Source organism: Cyprinodon tularosa, unplaced genomic scaffold, assembly GCF_016077235.1.
Source record: "Cyprinodon tularosa strain WSP-4 unplaced genomic scaffold, ASM1607723v1 ctg40, whole genome shotgun sequence".
NCBI lineage: Eukaryota > Metazoa > Chordata > Actinopteri > Cyprinodontiformes > Cyprinodontidae > Cyprinodon > Cyprinodon tularosa.
The window spans coordinates 1,386,401-1,403,728 of NW_024039119.1; the positions used below are offsets into that span (position 1 = coordinate 1,386,401).

General features: G+C 38.5%; 1 protein-coding gene across 1 annotated transcript; it reads left to right on the forward strand.

The window, feature by feature from the left end:
• The first annotated feature begins 3,576 nt into the window (after positions 1-3,576).
• b3galt6 (UDP-Gal:betaGal beta 1,3-galactosyltransferase polypeptide 6) lies at positions 3,577-8,176 on the forward strand. The gene is made up of 2 exons (XM_038298135.1): positions 3,577-3,899; positions 6,739-8,176. The coding sequence occupies exon 2, from the start codon at positions 6,743-6,745 to the stop codon at positions 7,760-7,762; it is 1,020 nt and encodes a 339-aa protein (XP_038154063.1). The 5' UTR covers positions 3,577-3,899; positions 6,739-6,742; the 3' UTR covers positions 7,763-8,176.
• The last annotated feature ends 9,152 nt before the right edge of the window (positions 8,177-17,328 follow it).

Sequence of the window (17,328 nt, forward strand, 5' to 3'; positions counted from 1 at the left end):
TATCCTATACTTCCGGGTGGGTTTTTTCAAAATAAAATTAAAATCTAAAAATTATATGTCTATATATATATATATATATATATATATATATATATATATATATATATATTATATATATATGTAGCATGTCACGCACACGTGACAACGATGAGGCGTGTGTGCAACATGCTTTATGTGTGTGCGCAACATGCTTAACGTGTTTGCAACAGGCTTTATGTGTGTGCAACATGTTTTATGTGTGTGTGCAATAGGCTTTATGTGCGTGCGCAACATGCTTTATGTGTGTGTGCAACATACTTTGTGTTTGCAACATGTTTTATGTGTGTGCGCAACATGCTTTATGTGTGTGCGCAACATGCTTTATGTGTGTGTGCAACATGCTTTATGTGTGTGTGCAACATGCTTTATGTGTGTGCGCAACATGTTTTATGAGCGTGCACAACATGCTTTATGGGTTTGCAACATGCTTTATGTGCGTGCGCAACATGCTTTATGTGTGTGTGCAACATGCTTTATGTGCGTGCGCAACATGCTTTATGTGCATGCGCAACATGCTTTATGTGTGTGTGCAACATGTTTTATGTGCGTGTGCAATAGTGTTAATTTTACCATTTTTAAATTTAGTTTCAGTTTTAGTCCAGTTTCAGCATCGCTTGTTATTTTTTATCACATTTAGTCGACATCATCCCATTTTTATTTAGTCTAGTTTTAGTCTACTATAAGTCGAGCATTTTAGTCTTTATTTTAGTCCAAGAAAATATAATTTTATTCGTTTAGTTTTAGTCAACAAAAGTTGTCAACATTTTAGTCTAGCTTTAGTCAGGACATAATTTTAACCTTTTACTTTTTTGTCAGCAGATAATATTTAACATTTCCTAAAATTATTTCACATTTCAAAATTTTCTCATCATTTTGATTAAAAAAAACAACAAAAAAACACAATTTTAAGGAACACATGCAGACATGGAAGATGTTCTGACAATATTTGCATATTTATTTTGAACATTGTTTAGGTTCAAAGACACAAACACAAATGCTTGCATTAAAACAAAAAATACACCTGACAAAGGAAACAAATAAATAAAATAAAGTGTCTTATGAACTTCACACAAGTGCTGGCTGTTTAAAGCTAGTTCACATAGAATAATAAAATAAATAGATTTGAGGTCAATTCTGTGAAAAAAAAAAACTCCAACTAATGATACAACAAAAGTGCTTTCCTGCCAGCTAGTTCACATGGTATATAAAGGTACAGTATTTACGGTGAAAAAAGGCATAGCATGCTAGTCCTGAGAGTCAGCTTTGTATTTGGTGTGGGCAATTAAGGAAGCTTGTATAGCTGGCCTGTCATTGTTTCTGGGTGGTTGTTGGTGGTCGGTGTATCTTCAATCAAACAATATCAGGATATATGCACAGCATAACAGGAATTCCAAGTGTATAAGTAGCATATAGGTCTGTTTTTTTCCTTAACAAAAACTAAGTCTCTGTAAAAACTACATTTGAAAATCCATTTCAAACTCATACAATCAACATAACTATCATTTTATGCAGGAATAAATTGCAGACATTTTTATGTGTGCATGCATTTTGGTTGTATTAATATTGATGCCAATTCAAATCAAATGTCCTTGTAATAGTAATATGCCGATAAGCCATAAAATAATAATATGTAATTTTCGTCTCGTCTTTGTTCGTGGACTAAATTGTCCATAGATTTTAGCCCAGTCTTTATTTACTGAACTGCATTTTCATCTCGTCTTTATTAGTCCGCGAAAATTATTTCTGATTTACTCCCAGATATTGTTTATTAGTGGGGATTTTCATCTCGTCTCGTCTAGTTTTCGTTCAGTGAAAAATGTTTAGTTAACGAAATTAACACTAGTGCACAACATGTTTTATGTGGGTGTGCAACATGTTTTATGTGTGTGCGCAACATGTTTTATGAGCGTGTGTGCACACGTGTGTGCGTGTGTGCGCAACATGTTTTATGAGCGTGTGTGCACACGTGTGTGCGTGTGTGCGCAACATGTTTTATGAGCGTGTGTGCACACGTGTGTGCGTGTGTGCGCAACATGTTTTATGAGCGTGCACAACATGCTTTATGTGTGTGCAACATGCTTTATGTGTGTGCGCAACATGTTTTATGTGTGTGCAACATGCTTTATGTGTGTGCAACATGTTTTATGAGCGTGTGTGCGTGTGTGCGCAACATGTTTTATGAGCGTGCGTTTTATGTGTGTGTGCAACATGCTTTACGTGTTTGCAACTGGCTCTATGTGTGTGTGCAACATGTCTTATGCGTGTGTGCAATGTTTTGGCAGAAAATTAACTTCCAAAAATGTTAAAAAGCAATCCACTGGACATTGTTTGTAAGTGTGAATACGTTTTGCTTCTCATCTAGGAGGCTCTTTCAATTCAAAGCGTCAGCAAACATGTAAAACATGTCAGAAAGCCAAAAAAAGTTTTTTTTTTGGTCCATTTTTAAAGCCTAGGAATTCAATGCTACACTTTGAATTGAAAAGGCTTCCTGGATGATAAGCGAAACGTCTTCAAACTTGGAAACAAAGTCCAGTGGGTTGTTTTTTTTTTTTGTAACTCTTTTTGGAATCTATGCTTTAACTTTGAAATCTCTATAGGAGCTTCTATATAACATCCGGTGGTGCTGAACGCTAACTTTACCAGCCATATCTTGCTTGTAGTGCGCATGCTCATCTCTGCAGCTGTCATTCTCAGTGTGTTTTTTTTATTATTGGAAATATTTTACAAACAAATAAATATACAGAACAACATTAAACAACAGGTGCTCTACAATAAAATAAAACAAGAAACAATGAAAAGGAGTGGAATTACATTATTCTTTGAAAAATATACGTGGATGTAATCCCTTGTTTCGAATCAATAAGTGTAAGGGATTTCATGTACTCTTTAAATTCCTGCAATAAACATCTGAAGTTGGGGAACGTATTGAAACATTTACAATTGTTTATATGAAGTTTGCCATACAAAATTTGTAGGTTTGTAATAAAGATAACATTAAAGTCTCCATTGGCAAAATACAGAATTAGAACATGGAGGATTTTGTGCACTTGTGGGGTTTTAAAGAAGATCTTATGTGAAGTGTCTGAAAGAGGAGAACTTCAATTTGACAAGCTTCTTATTTAAGTGTTTTAAGTAAATGACACTTGTTCTTTTTTTTTGTGAATAAAGTGTTAAAAGTCAAAAGTCTTCTTAATTTCTCCCTTTCATGTTTATAAGTTTTACAGTTCATCAGTACGTTTTCTACCTTTTCTTTTTCCTCCACATCCTTCGCATTTATCATTATTTTTCCTCCCTATTAAATATAAATTGTCATTTAAATAGGTATGATCCACTCTTAATCTGGTCATTATTACTTCTTCCCCTCTGTTTCTCTCGTTAATGATTGTATTCAATACTTTTTTTACCTTATAAATTAAACTGTATGTTTTGCGTTTACACATTATATATTGTTTAGCAAGAGACCAAAATTGATTGATCCAATAAGTCTGCTTTTATTTTCCTAACGCGCGCCGGGGGCGTCACTTCCGCTTTCGCTTGCTCCTCCTCTATATGGCTCGAGCTACAGAACCACCAGAAACTGACTGGGTTTCCACTGCAGCGCTGATAATGAACCCATTATCAGACCTCAAAATAAATTACCTAAACCTGTTCTATTTTTATTTATAACTTCTTCTGATTGCGCCCGATCTCGTCCCCTGGTAAGGCCACCATGAGCAGGCTGTGTGTGTCTGCTGTCCGCTTCCAGTGCCCACAAAGTGCGCAGATGTGATCTATCAGGGGAGCTAACGCTAGCTGTGCACGGCTAGCTGTTCGTGGCTGACCTGCCTGCATCATTTAAGGGAGCCCTTAAACCAGCAAAGGTAAAAAAATCCTCCTTATACAAAGTGTGACAACATATAGAAACATGCATTTTCAGCGGCATCATGCTAACCCGCACCGTTATCAAAGAAGAAGAACAGATTAGCTTAAATTTCAATTCATCTTGAAGGGTTTCGACACAAATTGTATTGATCCTGCGTTAAAACTGTCCTGCAGAATACCGACACCTGCTAGACATTTAAAGCCACTACAGGCAGTTTATTGGACAGTTTAAACTGAATACATTTTGAATTATAATCGGTTACTTAAAACAGAATTTAACACTGAAATAAACTGAGGTTTTTAGGCATCCATGTTATACATTGAATTATTAAATAAATTCAATTCATTAATTATTTAATAAATCCGTCAACTTACTATGAATTGATAAGCGGTCATTCATAAATAATATCTTGTATGATGAGTATCTTTCCATTAACTTAAGGGCCTAACTATTTTATATGCTCAATTATTTAAAAAAAGTAGTGCATATTTTTATTTTTAACAATTTTATTGCTCCAGTTGAATTAAATGCTTACTGAATTTAAACACATTATTAAACTCACACATTATTAAACTTTACATCCATAGAAACTTAAACAATGTAGGAAACTGTTAGGTTATTGATTACAAAACAGAAGGTGAACAAAATATGTGAAACCCTTCATGGGTGTAAAACTTTCATTAAAAGAGGGGATATATCACTTTGACATTTTCAGAATATTTACTGTTTTATTTTAAAGGAATAGAGGACAATCGTTTATTCCCGGGTGTATCATCTAAATGAGTGGTCCTTCGAATTGTCAATCATTCTGGTGATATGTTTACGTAAAACGGTCCAATGTCCTCTTCCCCAGTTAGCCATTTTTTGTGCACTTTCAGCCACATACGTGTGGTGAACTATGGTTTCAGACAGTCATTGAAGCTCACCTTTCTCACTGCGGTTGTTTGAAAATGGCCGAGGGTCGTAAGAGGAAAAAGTGTCTACAAATTGTATGACAAGAAAAGAAAGGCCTCAGAAGAGGCAGATATATCCTGGAATGCTTTGCACGGAGAGCTCTCCTTGCAAAGCATTATGGGATTTGCCATCACAGTGGCCCATTGTCGCTGCCTGCCCACGGAAACTAATAACAAAGATGGCGCTGTAGAGGAGGAGTTATGTGACCAACAGAGCAAAACACAGTGATCATCTGTCCGAGTGATAAGTTAACAGAGTTTGCTATAAAGTCCCCGCTGTATGTGGACACAGTAAGCTTGTATTAGCTATGGGATAAGCACATTCTAAACAGGGCGTGCATGAGGAGAAAGTGCACGCTCTTGCACAAGCATTTTTTTTAGGTGGAGAGGACTGAACTTTTAACATTCACTCATGCTTGGAGAGATTTCGTGCTCCTAGCAGCGCCTTTAAACGTGTCTGAGTATGCGCTGTTTAAGTTATAAATTAAGTTTGTTGAGTGTTTATATTTAAAAATTAAACTGCATAGAGTTGATTCTGCATCATGTAAAGGAAATCCTTTATGATGTTTCTGCTCCTGCCTCCTATCTGGCTTTACTTCTCTTGCAAATACAAGCGAGCCTTTGTTTAAGAATGAACAGCAGCGCCCTCTAGTGGACTGAATAATAATTACTCGGATGGAACACATTTAATTTAACCGTTAACCATTGAATTTAACCATTTATTATCCATTAATAGGCAAATTTGTTTGTTGATTATTTGTTTGCATCCCTAATCCAAACAATTCATTTCTTTTATCTATCAGAATCAGAAATACTTTAATAATCCCAGAGGGAAATTACTTATCTATTTATACATCTATCCATTTATTGCTCCTATCATCCCTCAGTTCATCCATTCCTTCTCATGTGTATTCACCTGTGTACTCAAACATCTAGATTTACACATCCAGATGTCTCCTAATAAAGGCCAATCAATGCTTTTGACGCATAGCCTCTGCAACTGTCCAATCTGTCTCTGTGAGGTTCTGCACCGTTGTCGTGCACGGGGAAAAAGTCCTCACCACACATCGGACAGTCACAAACCTGTGCAGACAAAAAGCAGCTGCGATTGGTTCTTGCTGTGCTTTTCCAGCTGTCTGTGTGGTCCTCCTTCTCGATTCGGTGCCGGGATGCGCCATTATTAAAAACCGAGGAACAACTACGTTGGACAACCTACTCGTCCTCCTTTGTCTTTTTGCCAGCTCCTTTAACAGAACCTGTCCCTCTTCAATGTCTAGCAACTGTAGATCCATCTCCGTAACCGTGATATCTTGCAGACGCACAATTGTTGTTTTGGAAGAGAAACACTCCTGTCGGCGCCACCAAAGTTCTCGCGATAGGCTCCCTTTTGCACATTGGCAGGAAACTGCTGTGCGTCCCTAGAAATTCTGGACCGACGGTGCAGAAGCATACCAGCAAAACTGGTTCATGGCCAGACCCAAGCGACATTTGATGTGTGCGGTTGCAGAAGTATAATCTGCCCTTAATGGTCAGCTGTCTTTCCTGATTCCTAATTAAAACCTGACCTCTGTGGAAATGTCTTATTTATTGTGAATTTTTGTTTCTATAATTTACAAACAAGCAAAGAGCATTATGAGAATTTTGGGTCTAAAACTGCAGAATTTGAACATGAAAAATGAAAGGAGTATTATTTATCTACACAAATAAGCAAATATTTAAGCTTTTAGATTAATCAGTTACAACTGTTTTTCATGAAGTCATTTCATTGTCTGCCATCTTTGTTGTTATGAGATATACTAAGTTACTTGTTTGCAAAATATAGTATGAGATATTTTTTCTTATGTGAACGATAACAAATGTTTGCCTTTTTCTTTCCACATTCAGCACCATGAATCTCTTCCGTCTAATATGTCGCCATAAGACGGCTCTGGTCATCGGTACTGTATGCAGCTTTGCAGTAGTTCTTGTCTTCTTGGCCAAATGTACATCAGAAACCCTGAAGCAGGGTCACCTGGACCCTCCGGGCTTCCCTCTCCACACTAAATCTCTGCAGTTCCATTCAGACCACCAGAGCCCCGCCTCCACTTCTAAAGACTTGTCAGCGTTTCTAGTGGTCCTCATCACGACAGGACCCAAGTACACAGAGCGGAGGAGCATCATCCGCAGCACATGGCTTTCCAAGCGGGATCCGGATGTTCTCGCCATGTTTGTGGTCGGGACTCACGGCCTTTCCAGTGAAGACCTTCAGAATCTGAACACAGAGCAAGGACGCCACAAAGATCTGCTTCTACTGCCTGGTCTTCAGGATTCCTACGAGAACTTGACACTAAAGCTGCTGCACATGTACTCCTGGCTAGACAAGAGCGTTGACTTTAAGTTTGTCTTCAAAGCTGATGACGATACGTTTGCTCGCTTGGATCTGCTTAAAGAGGAGCTAAAGGGGAAGGAGGCGAGCCGGTTGTACTGGGGCTTCTTTTCCGGGAGAGGCCGGGTGAAATCAGCTGGGAAGTGGCGCGAAAGCTCGTGGGAGCTCTGCGATTACTACCTGCCCTACGCCTTGGGTGGAGGCTACGTTCTCTCCGCGGACCTGGTGCGCTACGTGCATCTCAACGTAGGCTACCTCAAGACGTGGCAAAGCGAGGACGTGTCACTGGGCGCCTGGCTGGCACCGGTGGATGTTCGGCGGATGCACGACCCGCGCTTTGACACGGAGTACAAGTCGCGAGGCTGCAACAACAAGTACCTGGTGACACACAAGCAGAGCTTGGAGGACATGCTGGAGAAACACCAAACTCTGCAGCGGGACGGAAGGCTCTGCAAAGAGGAGGTCAAGCTGCGGTTGTCCTACATTTATGACTGGAGTGTGCCGCCGTCGCAGTGCTGCCAAAGAAAAGATGGGATCCCATAGTTTCTGTCCTTTTCACGAATTAGAACTGAGATGTCTTATTAGAAATATTTTACTACAAAGCGAGGACCTTTTTTTTTCTGTGTGGACAACTTTAAGATTGTGCAACTATTATTTGATGTCCAACATAAAAAAATTGGAACATAGAAACTTTTAAAACCAATGTTGTATCTGTGGAAAGAGAATATTGCACTTTTTCTTTCCACCAAACCGGATTCAGTGTTCAGCTGATGCTCTATTTGTGCTCAGCACCTCTTGCTCTAAAGCATACAGTGGTGCCATCTCACCAGCTTTTCGCTAAATGAGACGAAGGAAGTGCTCCAATCAGGAGCTAGCTGTTACCTTTGGAAAGAAACCTGCAACATTTTGGGAACCACATGTTTAAATCTCCATTTTATTTATTTGTTTTATGGCATAATTATGGTTAAAAACATGTTGGAAAATTTGCTCTGTTAGATTAAAATAAGAAAAGTGCTGGAATAACCTAAGCTCCCCTTGTTTGGCTTTGTGCCCCTTAAAGTACGGAAAGCCATATTAGGTATTAATCTTAAGATCCTAGAGTGCAACCTGGCATGTATTTAACTTCCTTAAATATGCTAGTGGTTGATGAATAAGCATCACTACAGACTTAGACAGATTTTATTTTGTCATTTTGTACACACAAGTGTAACAAAAAAAGGAAATTTTGTTAAGTACAGCTCTCTAGACTATTTCATTCTCTAAAGTGCAGGTCAGCAGCAGTGATAAAAATCATTGTGGCACATTTATGAATAACTTATAGAGGTTTTAGCAGCTAGTGGTGTGTAATCTCTAACTGTTCTCAGAATATTTGATTCATGTTGACCTTTGTAAAACATTGCCTGGTTCATTTGATGTTACTTTGGCAACATTCACACTGCACACAGTTTTTTTTATATATATTTATTTGCTCATATACGACATATCTGAATTTTTCACATAAGTCAACACGTCCCAGTTCCGATATTTTCCCCAAAAATCTAAACTGCCATTACCATATGGGACACTAAATCGGATGCGTATGCAATAGCATCGGCGGTCTGAACTCATTTCATTTCATCCATTCTCTGATTACTCATTTATAGACTCATCTCCTGCACAGCAGTCGCTGCTCCACATAAACGCATCTCAAATACCTCTGCTCTTTTTTTTTTTTTCTTGCCTCCATCTTCGTTTCTCTTTGAAATTCGAATACCTGTTATTCTGTCCATAAACATTGCGTTGCTGTGTGGTGTCTACACCGGCTTTCAGCATACGCTGTAAAAAGCCTCATTTAAGTAGGAGTTTGAACAACCGTGCTGAAGAAATCTCATTTGAGCATCAAGACCTGCATCGTCAGCATAGTTTGTGGCCAGGTTGTGCCTATAAAAAATATTTAGTGTGTTGAGGCACTTATTGTTTACCAGGTTGGGGCATCGGGAAGCATTTAGGATTAATAGGAAAAAAAAAATTCCATAATAACTGATTTGAAAGTGTAAAGTACACAGCTACATGAGGCTCTCATCAGTTTGTTGAAAGCAATTCTTCATAAAAGTAAATTAAGTTGTCAAACAACCTGCCGTATTTGTCCAGCTATTTATAGTAGAGGGGTAGTTTCAGTGTGTCCAGTATTGCAGTGGGCTATAAAATCTTAGTTACTGGGTCTTAAAACTCTTTTTACCAATAATTTATGGGTCTGATGGACTGATCACATCTAACTGGGCCCATGTTTTTTCATAGGGTCACAGAACAGAAAAATTAGTCGCCTGTGAAACTAAAGAAAAACAGGAAGAGCGCACCACTTCGCCAGGGTTTCAGAGCCCTGATCGGGAAAATGAAAACTACTATTTAGGAAGTTTTGGGCTTAAAGCTGATGGTGATTTCTAATCAATGTGAAATTGGACCAAAGGACAAATCGGTTACCCTCTTTCTGTTGGCGCCTGTCATCATAAGAAATTGGTTTAGTAATAACCTGCAAAACTGGACGTAATAGATTAACATTTCTTTTAAAAAGTTTATTTGCCCTTAATTTGAGCTTGTAAATAAGATTATCTGCCTAGGGAATTAATATTTTTTCCACTTATAAAATAATTAATAAACATTATCTTTTTCTGTTGCCAAATTGTCTCACCTACCTGCTCAACTTAAGGAGAAATCTACTTGTTTAAGAAATGTTTTGCAGTGTAGAGGCCAACAGGCAGCAGTTGTAGGGAGGCTCTGGCCCCTATCTATAACCACCCATGGTGGGGTCATCTTTACAGCAAATAGGAGAAAACAAAAGTGTTCGATTTAATGACAGCATTTACACGTTACAATTTCCTGCTTCTCTAATAACGTACAGCACTTTAATGCCCTTTTTTTTTTTTTTGTTCGGTCATGGAGAAAGGATTGAATTCATAGAAATTTAGATGCAGCTTTAAGCATTTGATCTACATGAGATGTTTTAAGTGTGGTAATGAGCTGGCACCAAGCTGTGGAAAACAGAAAAGGCTCTTTAGAGGAAGGAGTCTCCTGTTCAGAGTCAAAAATCAATACTAATTTTCAATTTGGAAAGTTTCACTAAGATCGTTTGGAAAAGTGTGGTTGTCAGTTACTTTTTTAAATGTTTGATTGATTAGAAGATAAATAATTCTGCTGACATTTATACCTTTTTTGTCTCTGCTTTAATGTTTTTTTTTTTTTTTTTTTTTTACTATGAGTAACTTTATTGATCTAAAGTTTCTACATTAGAAGTTGTTACATTTTTAGGCTTTTTGCAATTTAATCTCCAGTTTTTACCACCTGGATGACTCCAAACTGTTTTGTTCTTCATCTGCTGAACCTTCTGCTTTGAAAATGTCAGTTAAAAATAATAGTGTTGTCATACAGCAAAGCCCGGAGATTACCCTGCCATGTTCCTTTTGTTTTATGAACCCTATTTCTCTGGGATTTATTTATTTATTCTTAACTTATTCTGCAGCAAACAGCACAGGAGGTGCACAGTTTGGTGCCGTGGATGTTATTTTGGATCTTGATGGACTGGATGAACAGAAACTTGTTTTTTCTTAACGTTGGTACATGAGTTTTATTTTATTTCTTAAGCTAATGTGAGAATATTAGTACGGTCTCCAGCAGGTGTTTTTGCTTATCTCAGTACTTTTGGGTCAGGGTATTTATCGTGCTACTTGTGACTATTTGTTAGCAGCAAACCTGGCACTTTTTTCCTTTCTTTTTTGTTTGAATTGCCTTTAATATTCTCTTCTTTGCTGTGTTGATAGCCGTCTTTTTAATGTGACTCAAATTCTCTTTTGTTTTTTAATGTCTGTAATGTCAGAAAACTTTGGGAATTTCCCAAAACGGCTTCGGCCTGTGTGATGCAACATCCAGATTTGTCAGGTTTCACATCGGAAACTGGTTTTATATGTTTTCTCCTTCAAAAAAGACAAGCATTAAACGGATCAAGCGCAAACTCATTTCTGTGGCTCCGGTACTGTTTTTTTGTGGATTAATGCCAGCATTGATGGGAAGCAGATTCAGATTCAGCTCTGATGAAGCTTCACGTGTGATTACACACCCTACATCTTTTTAAGAAACTGAAATGTGCTTTAATACGTGCTATCTTTTTTAGGTTTAAATCAAATACAGTTATATTGATAAACTATTTACCTTTAAAGTAGATTTTATTTCAGCAATGCACGTTTTAGTTCATTAGCTGTATTTTAGTATTAAAACAACCATGATCAGACACAGGCTCTTTAGAAAAGCTTTTACAACAACAGATTTCACTGAGAGCTCTTGTTTTACTTGAATTTTTTTTGCAGGACTGTTGCATTTTAAGCCAGCAGGGGGCATCGGATCTGTTACTTTTGGGTTTACTTTAGTCCCCCTGAAGGCCGGAGGCAATACTGTCACTAAACGGAACAGGGTAGAGCCAGTGTTTTTTCATTAGGGTAAAGGATGAAAGAATAACACAGAAGAAACAAGCATTTTTTTTCAGCTTATTAAAGGTACTGTGGGGGATTTTTTTAAAAGACCCACCATCTCCACTTAAAATAAAAATGCGTGTGCAAGACCATGCACAAGCCCATTTCTCCTTGTGCATGGCTGATTAAAATGTGCTGTTCTCATAGCTCATACAAGCTTACTGTGTCCATATATAGTAGACTTTAAAGCAAACTCAGTTAACTGACCGTTCAGACAGATGATCACTGCTTTTTGCTCCGTTGGTCACATAACTCCAAGAAATGCCCGCGCCATCTTTGTTATTAGTCACCACTGTTGGGTAGTGGCATCGGCGTCGCCAGACCCCATTTACTGTGGCACGTGCCCCAGTATAAATGAGCTGTGCCCCAGTATAAATCTCATGAATATTTGCAACAGTAATACATTTTTTTAAATTAATCAATTAAGATAATTCCAACCGGAGGAGACGTACATTTCTACTCCAAATTGAGGATGTATTAGCGCCCCCACGTCAGCGCATGTCACTGCATGAACTGCAGGTAAACTATCACGCTGCTCTCAACTGAGTTGGATGGGACACTGTGCGACCGCCACGCATTTTTAGTTCTGGTAACGTTTTTTACCTGTCAATTTTATTATTTTCCCAATGAAACCACATGATTTATAGGCTGCTAACTGAAAATTACTGCATTGGTTTGTAGATGGATATCAGGAAATTCCTCACACGAAGCAGAGACAGGGAAGCAGTAAAACAAGATGAGAGAGAGGGAGGTAAGGTCCCGTAATGAATTAGTGATTTAAGCTAACCAGTTACATTAGGAACGTTATAAGCAATATGATTGATATTTACATAATTATAAATTTAAGTTTTTTAATGTTTGCTGGAGAGAATGAGAATGAAGGTGCTGGAGTAGGAAAGGGAGGAGGAGGTGAGACTGATAGGCAAGAGACAGGTGAAAGACAGGAGGGAGAGGACCATGAAGGTGATGAGGGAGCAACAACCAGCGTCCACAAACAAGAAGGGGACATTAGTGACTTAGGGGGAAAGCATGATGGTCCTAAACAAGTGAAGTTGTCCCACTGTCCCCAGCACAAATTTGGAGTAAAAAACTTTCATTTAATTCAAAATGGTTTGAAAGCTTTTCCTGGTTGAAAAAGAAAGCCTTGTCATCAAGGATATGCAGTGTGTTTTCAACTTGCTTGATAACATCGTGTTCCCCACACTAACGCAGGTCATCCAGATCTCCCTCACAATCCCAGTCTACAGCTGGAGTTGTGAAAGGTCATTCAGTGTGTTGAGAAGGCTCCACACTTGGCTGAGGTGCACAATGGGACAAGACAGGCTCCATCATCTTGCTATTTTATCAGTTGAAAAGGAAGAACTTTCTAAGCTGAGTCACAGTCTAGTGATTGACTGCTTTGCAAAAAGGAAAAATAGGAGGTACACTTTAATGCTCAAAAAAATAAAAGAAAAACTTAGTTCAGGATGAGTTAAAATTTCCCCTGAACTAAAACTCTGAAACCTAGGAATTAATGATTACTTCAGAATGTGTATAAGGAAACTTTTTATTTTTAAAGTTGGTGATGTCTTATTTTTTATAGCTGCAATGTTGAAAATGTTCATGTTTGTTAAAACAAATATGCTCTTACATTCATTAATATCTCAACTGGTAATTTTGGTAGGAATGTATCAGGGTGGGGCAGTGTGTTTGTCTGTATTTGTGTATGAAGTAGGGGCATATGCAGTAGGGGGCCAGTGCCCCAGTAAAGCTTTGTGCCTAGCAACGCCCCTGGGTAGTGGCAGCCTATGGCGACAGGGGGCCGCTGTGACAGCAAATCCCATAATGCTTTGCGAAGAGATTTCTCCACACAGAGCATTCTGGGATATGTCTGCCTCTTCTGAGGCCTTTCTTCACTTCTCATACACTTCATAGACACTTTCTCTTACGACCCTCTGCCATTTTCAAAGAACTTCGGTGAGAAAGGTGAGCTTCAATGACTGTTTGAAACCGTAGCTCACTACAGATATACGCCTGAAAGTGCGCATGTGCAGAAAAAGATAGCTAATGGGGCATATCGCCAGAATGACCATTAGGAGGACCACTTATTTAGATGATCTACCTGGAAATAAAAGATCCTCATTTATACCTTTAAGTGAGCCACAAACTTGTAATTTATAAATGATCGTCTCAGTAAATTTTAGAAATGAATTAAATTGGTTTAAGGAAAATAAATCGGTCGTGGTCTCTTATATTCAGTGCATATCTTCATAAGAAACTGATCTAAAATAGTAAATATTTCTTAAAATCAGTGTTTTTTAGCAGGAAAATAAGATGATATTCTAAAGGAAGGAGGCTTTAGGCCCTTAAAACAAGATAATTACATACTATAAAATGCTTGAAATAAGAAAATATATATATTTTTAAACTTAAATATTTTTATTCCATCTGCAAATTGGTTTAAATCAATATAATTCATTTTGATAGATATAGACTTACATCTATATTTCATGTTTTCAGTTCAAGTGTCAGAACCATTTCTACAGGGGTACTGGCCCCTGTTGGTCCCCATCTAGAACTGTCCATGCTTGGAACTCAAAAATTCACTTTTTTTTTAATACATTTTTACTGATTAAAGAGGGGGACTGCTTTTTCTTTGTTTTTTGGGGTTGTTGGATGTGTTAGCTGCATGTTTATCACCATTAGATTGGCCTGAAACCCCTGAGAAACTTACTCCAGTGGTTCTTTCTAATTATTCTTTTACAGACTTTAGCCTGCTTCGTGTTGTCAGACAGGTTCTGTCTGACAACATAAATAATTGATTTAATTGGTCTGAGAGTTTCTAGACTCTGTGATAAGCAAGTTAAACTGAACATAGTTGTGGTCAAGCAGTTAAGTCGGTGTCTCAAAGAGTCCAGATGTGACCCCTACAGGGCGCCCCTGCGTAATAAGGGCAGTTTGTTATTCATGCATTAATTGCAATGTTGAATTCTGTAAACATTTAATTAAAATAAACAATTATGTCTAAGATAACTACGGTTTAAAGTTGGTAGTTTTGCAATTTAACCTCTTAACATATATCTCATTTTGGGAAATTCTGACCTACACTATATTGCCAAAAGTATTTGCTCACCTGCCTTGACTCACATATGAGCTTAAGTGACATCCCGTTCCTAATCCATAGGGTTCAATATGACGTCGGTCCACCCTTTGCAGCTAGAACAGCTTCAACTCTTCTGGGAAGGCTGTCCACAAGGTTTAGGAGTGTGTTTATGGGAATTTTTGACCATTCTTCCAGAAGCGCATTTGTGAGGTCGCACACTGATGTTGGACGAGAAGGCCTGGCTCTCAGTCTCCGCTCTAATTCATCCCAAAGGTGTTCTATCGGGTTGAGGTCAGGACTCTGTGCAGGCCAGTCAAGTTCATCCACACCAGACTCTGTCATCCATGTCTTTATGGACCTTGCTTTGTGCACTGGTGCACAGTCATGTTGGAAGAGGAAGGGGCCAGCTCCAAACTGTTCCCACAAAGTTGGGAGCATGGAATTGTCCAAAATGTCTTGGTATGCTGAAGCATTCAGAGTTCCTTTCACTGGAACTAAGGGGCCAAGCCCAGCTCCTGAAAAACAACCCCACACCATAATCCCCCCTCCAACAAACTTTACACTTGGCACAATGCAGTCAGACAAGTACCGTTCTCCTGGCAACCGCCAAACCCAGACCCGTCCATCAGATTGCCAGATGGAGAAGCGCGATTCGTCACTCCAGAGAACGCGTCTCCACTGCTCTAGAGTCCAGTGGCGGCGTGCTTTACACCACCGCATCCGACGCTTTGCATTGCACTTGGTGATGTATGGCTTGGATGCAGCTGCTCGACCATGGAAACCCATTCCATGAAGCTCTCTGCGCACTGTTCTTGAGCTAATCTGAAGGCCACATGAAGTTTGGAGGTCTGTAGTGATTGACTCTGCAGAAAGTTGGCGACCTCTTCGCACTATGCGCGTCAGCATCCGCTGACCCCGCTCCGTCAGTTTACGTGGCCTACCACTTCGTGGCTGAGTTGCTGTCGTTCCCAAACACTTCCATTTTCTTATAATACAGCTGACAGTTGACTGTGGAATATTTAGGAGCGAGGAAATTTCACGACTGGATTTGTTGCACAGGTGGCATCCTATCACAGTTCCACGCTGGAATTCACTGAGCTCCTGAGAGCGACCCATTCTTTCACAAATGTTTGTAAAAACAGTCTGCATGCCTAGGTGCTTGAATTTATACACCTGTGGCCATGGAAGTGATTGGAACACCTGATTCCAATAATTTGGATGGGTGAGCAAATACTTTTGGCAATATAGTGTATTTTGCATACCCAAATGGAAAAGCAAATAACTTAGGAACTGTAATCCCAAATTACATGTGATACATTATTTAAAAGCTAACATCTTATAGTTGGGTGAGTAAAACTCAGCCCAAGCTGCATTAGTTCAAATATGACTCAAAATTGTTTTTTTTATCCTTGAAAATAATAGGTCTTTTTTGCACAGCAGTAATAAAGACATGATTGCTTGTTGTGGCTGCTTTGTCATGTTTACATTTTGACATGCTGCTATATCTGTGTTAATGGTGCTTAGGTGCTCACTGTGTCCATAAAAGGAACTTGGTGGTTGAATTGTGAAGAATCTGAGCTTTCTAACATGTCTATATTGGTAAAAAAAAAAAAAATGAACTGGTGTAATTTTCATGCATTCTGAGTTATTAGATGTAAACACTTTAAAATGGGTCGTAGGCAGTTTTTTTCAAAGCAACGTGTAACTTATTGCAGAATCTTTGCTCAGTTGTTAAATGTTTGTCATATGAGGGGATTTAGGGGTCCCAGTAAGCAAAGATTTTGTTTCTGTGGGCATTTTTTCCTGTGTAGTAGTTTAACAGTTTTTAAACAAGGACCAAATTGCTCCTTAAAATTCAAATGACACAACCCAAGGCCAACAGTAAAGAGCTCACTGTAAGAGCTGTAATATTAATTTAATAAACCACCTTTAAAAGAGAAGACCAGTTTCCAGTAAATACTGGTGACGGTTTTAGCAGATGGAGACAAACACGGTGACAGTCAGAATGTTTATTGCTCTTTTTGGTAGGCATTAGGAAGAATGTGGAACGTGCCTCAGGGTTTGTCTCACATGTATACAGGTGCTGGTCATAAAATTAGAATATCATGAAAAAGTAGATTGATTTCAGTAATTCCATTTAAAAAGTGAAACTTGTATATTATATTCATACATTACATACAAACTCATATATTTCAGATGTTTATTTTGTTTAATTTTGATGATTACAAATGACAACAAATGAAAATCTCAAATTCATCATATCAGAAAATTAGAATATTACTGAAGACCAATAAAAACAAAGGATTTATAGAAATGTTGGCCAACTGAAAAGTATGAACATGAAAAGTATGAGCATGTACAGCACTCAGTATTTAGTTGGGCCTCCTTTGGCCTGTATTACTGCAGCAATGCGGCGTGGCATGGAGTCGATCAGTCTGTGGCACTGCTCAGGTGTTATGATAGCCCAGGTTGCTCTAATAGTGGCTTTTAGCTCTTCTGAATTGTTGGGTCTGGTGTATTGCATCTTC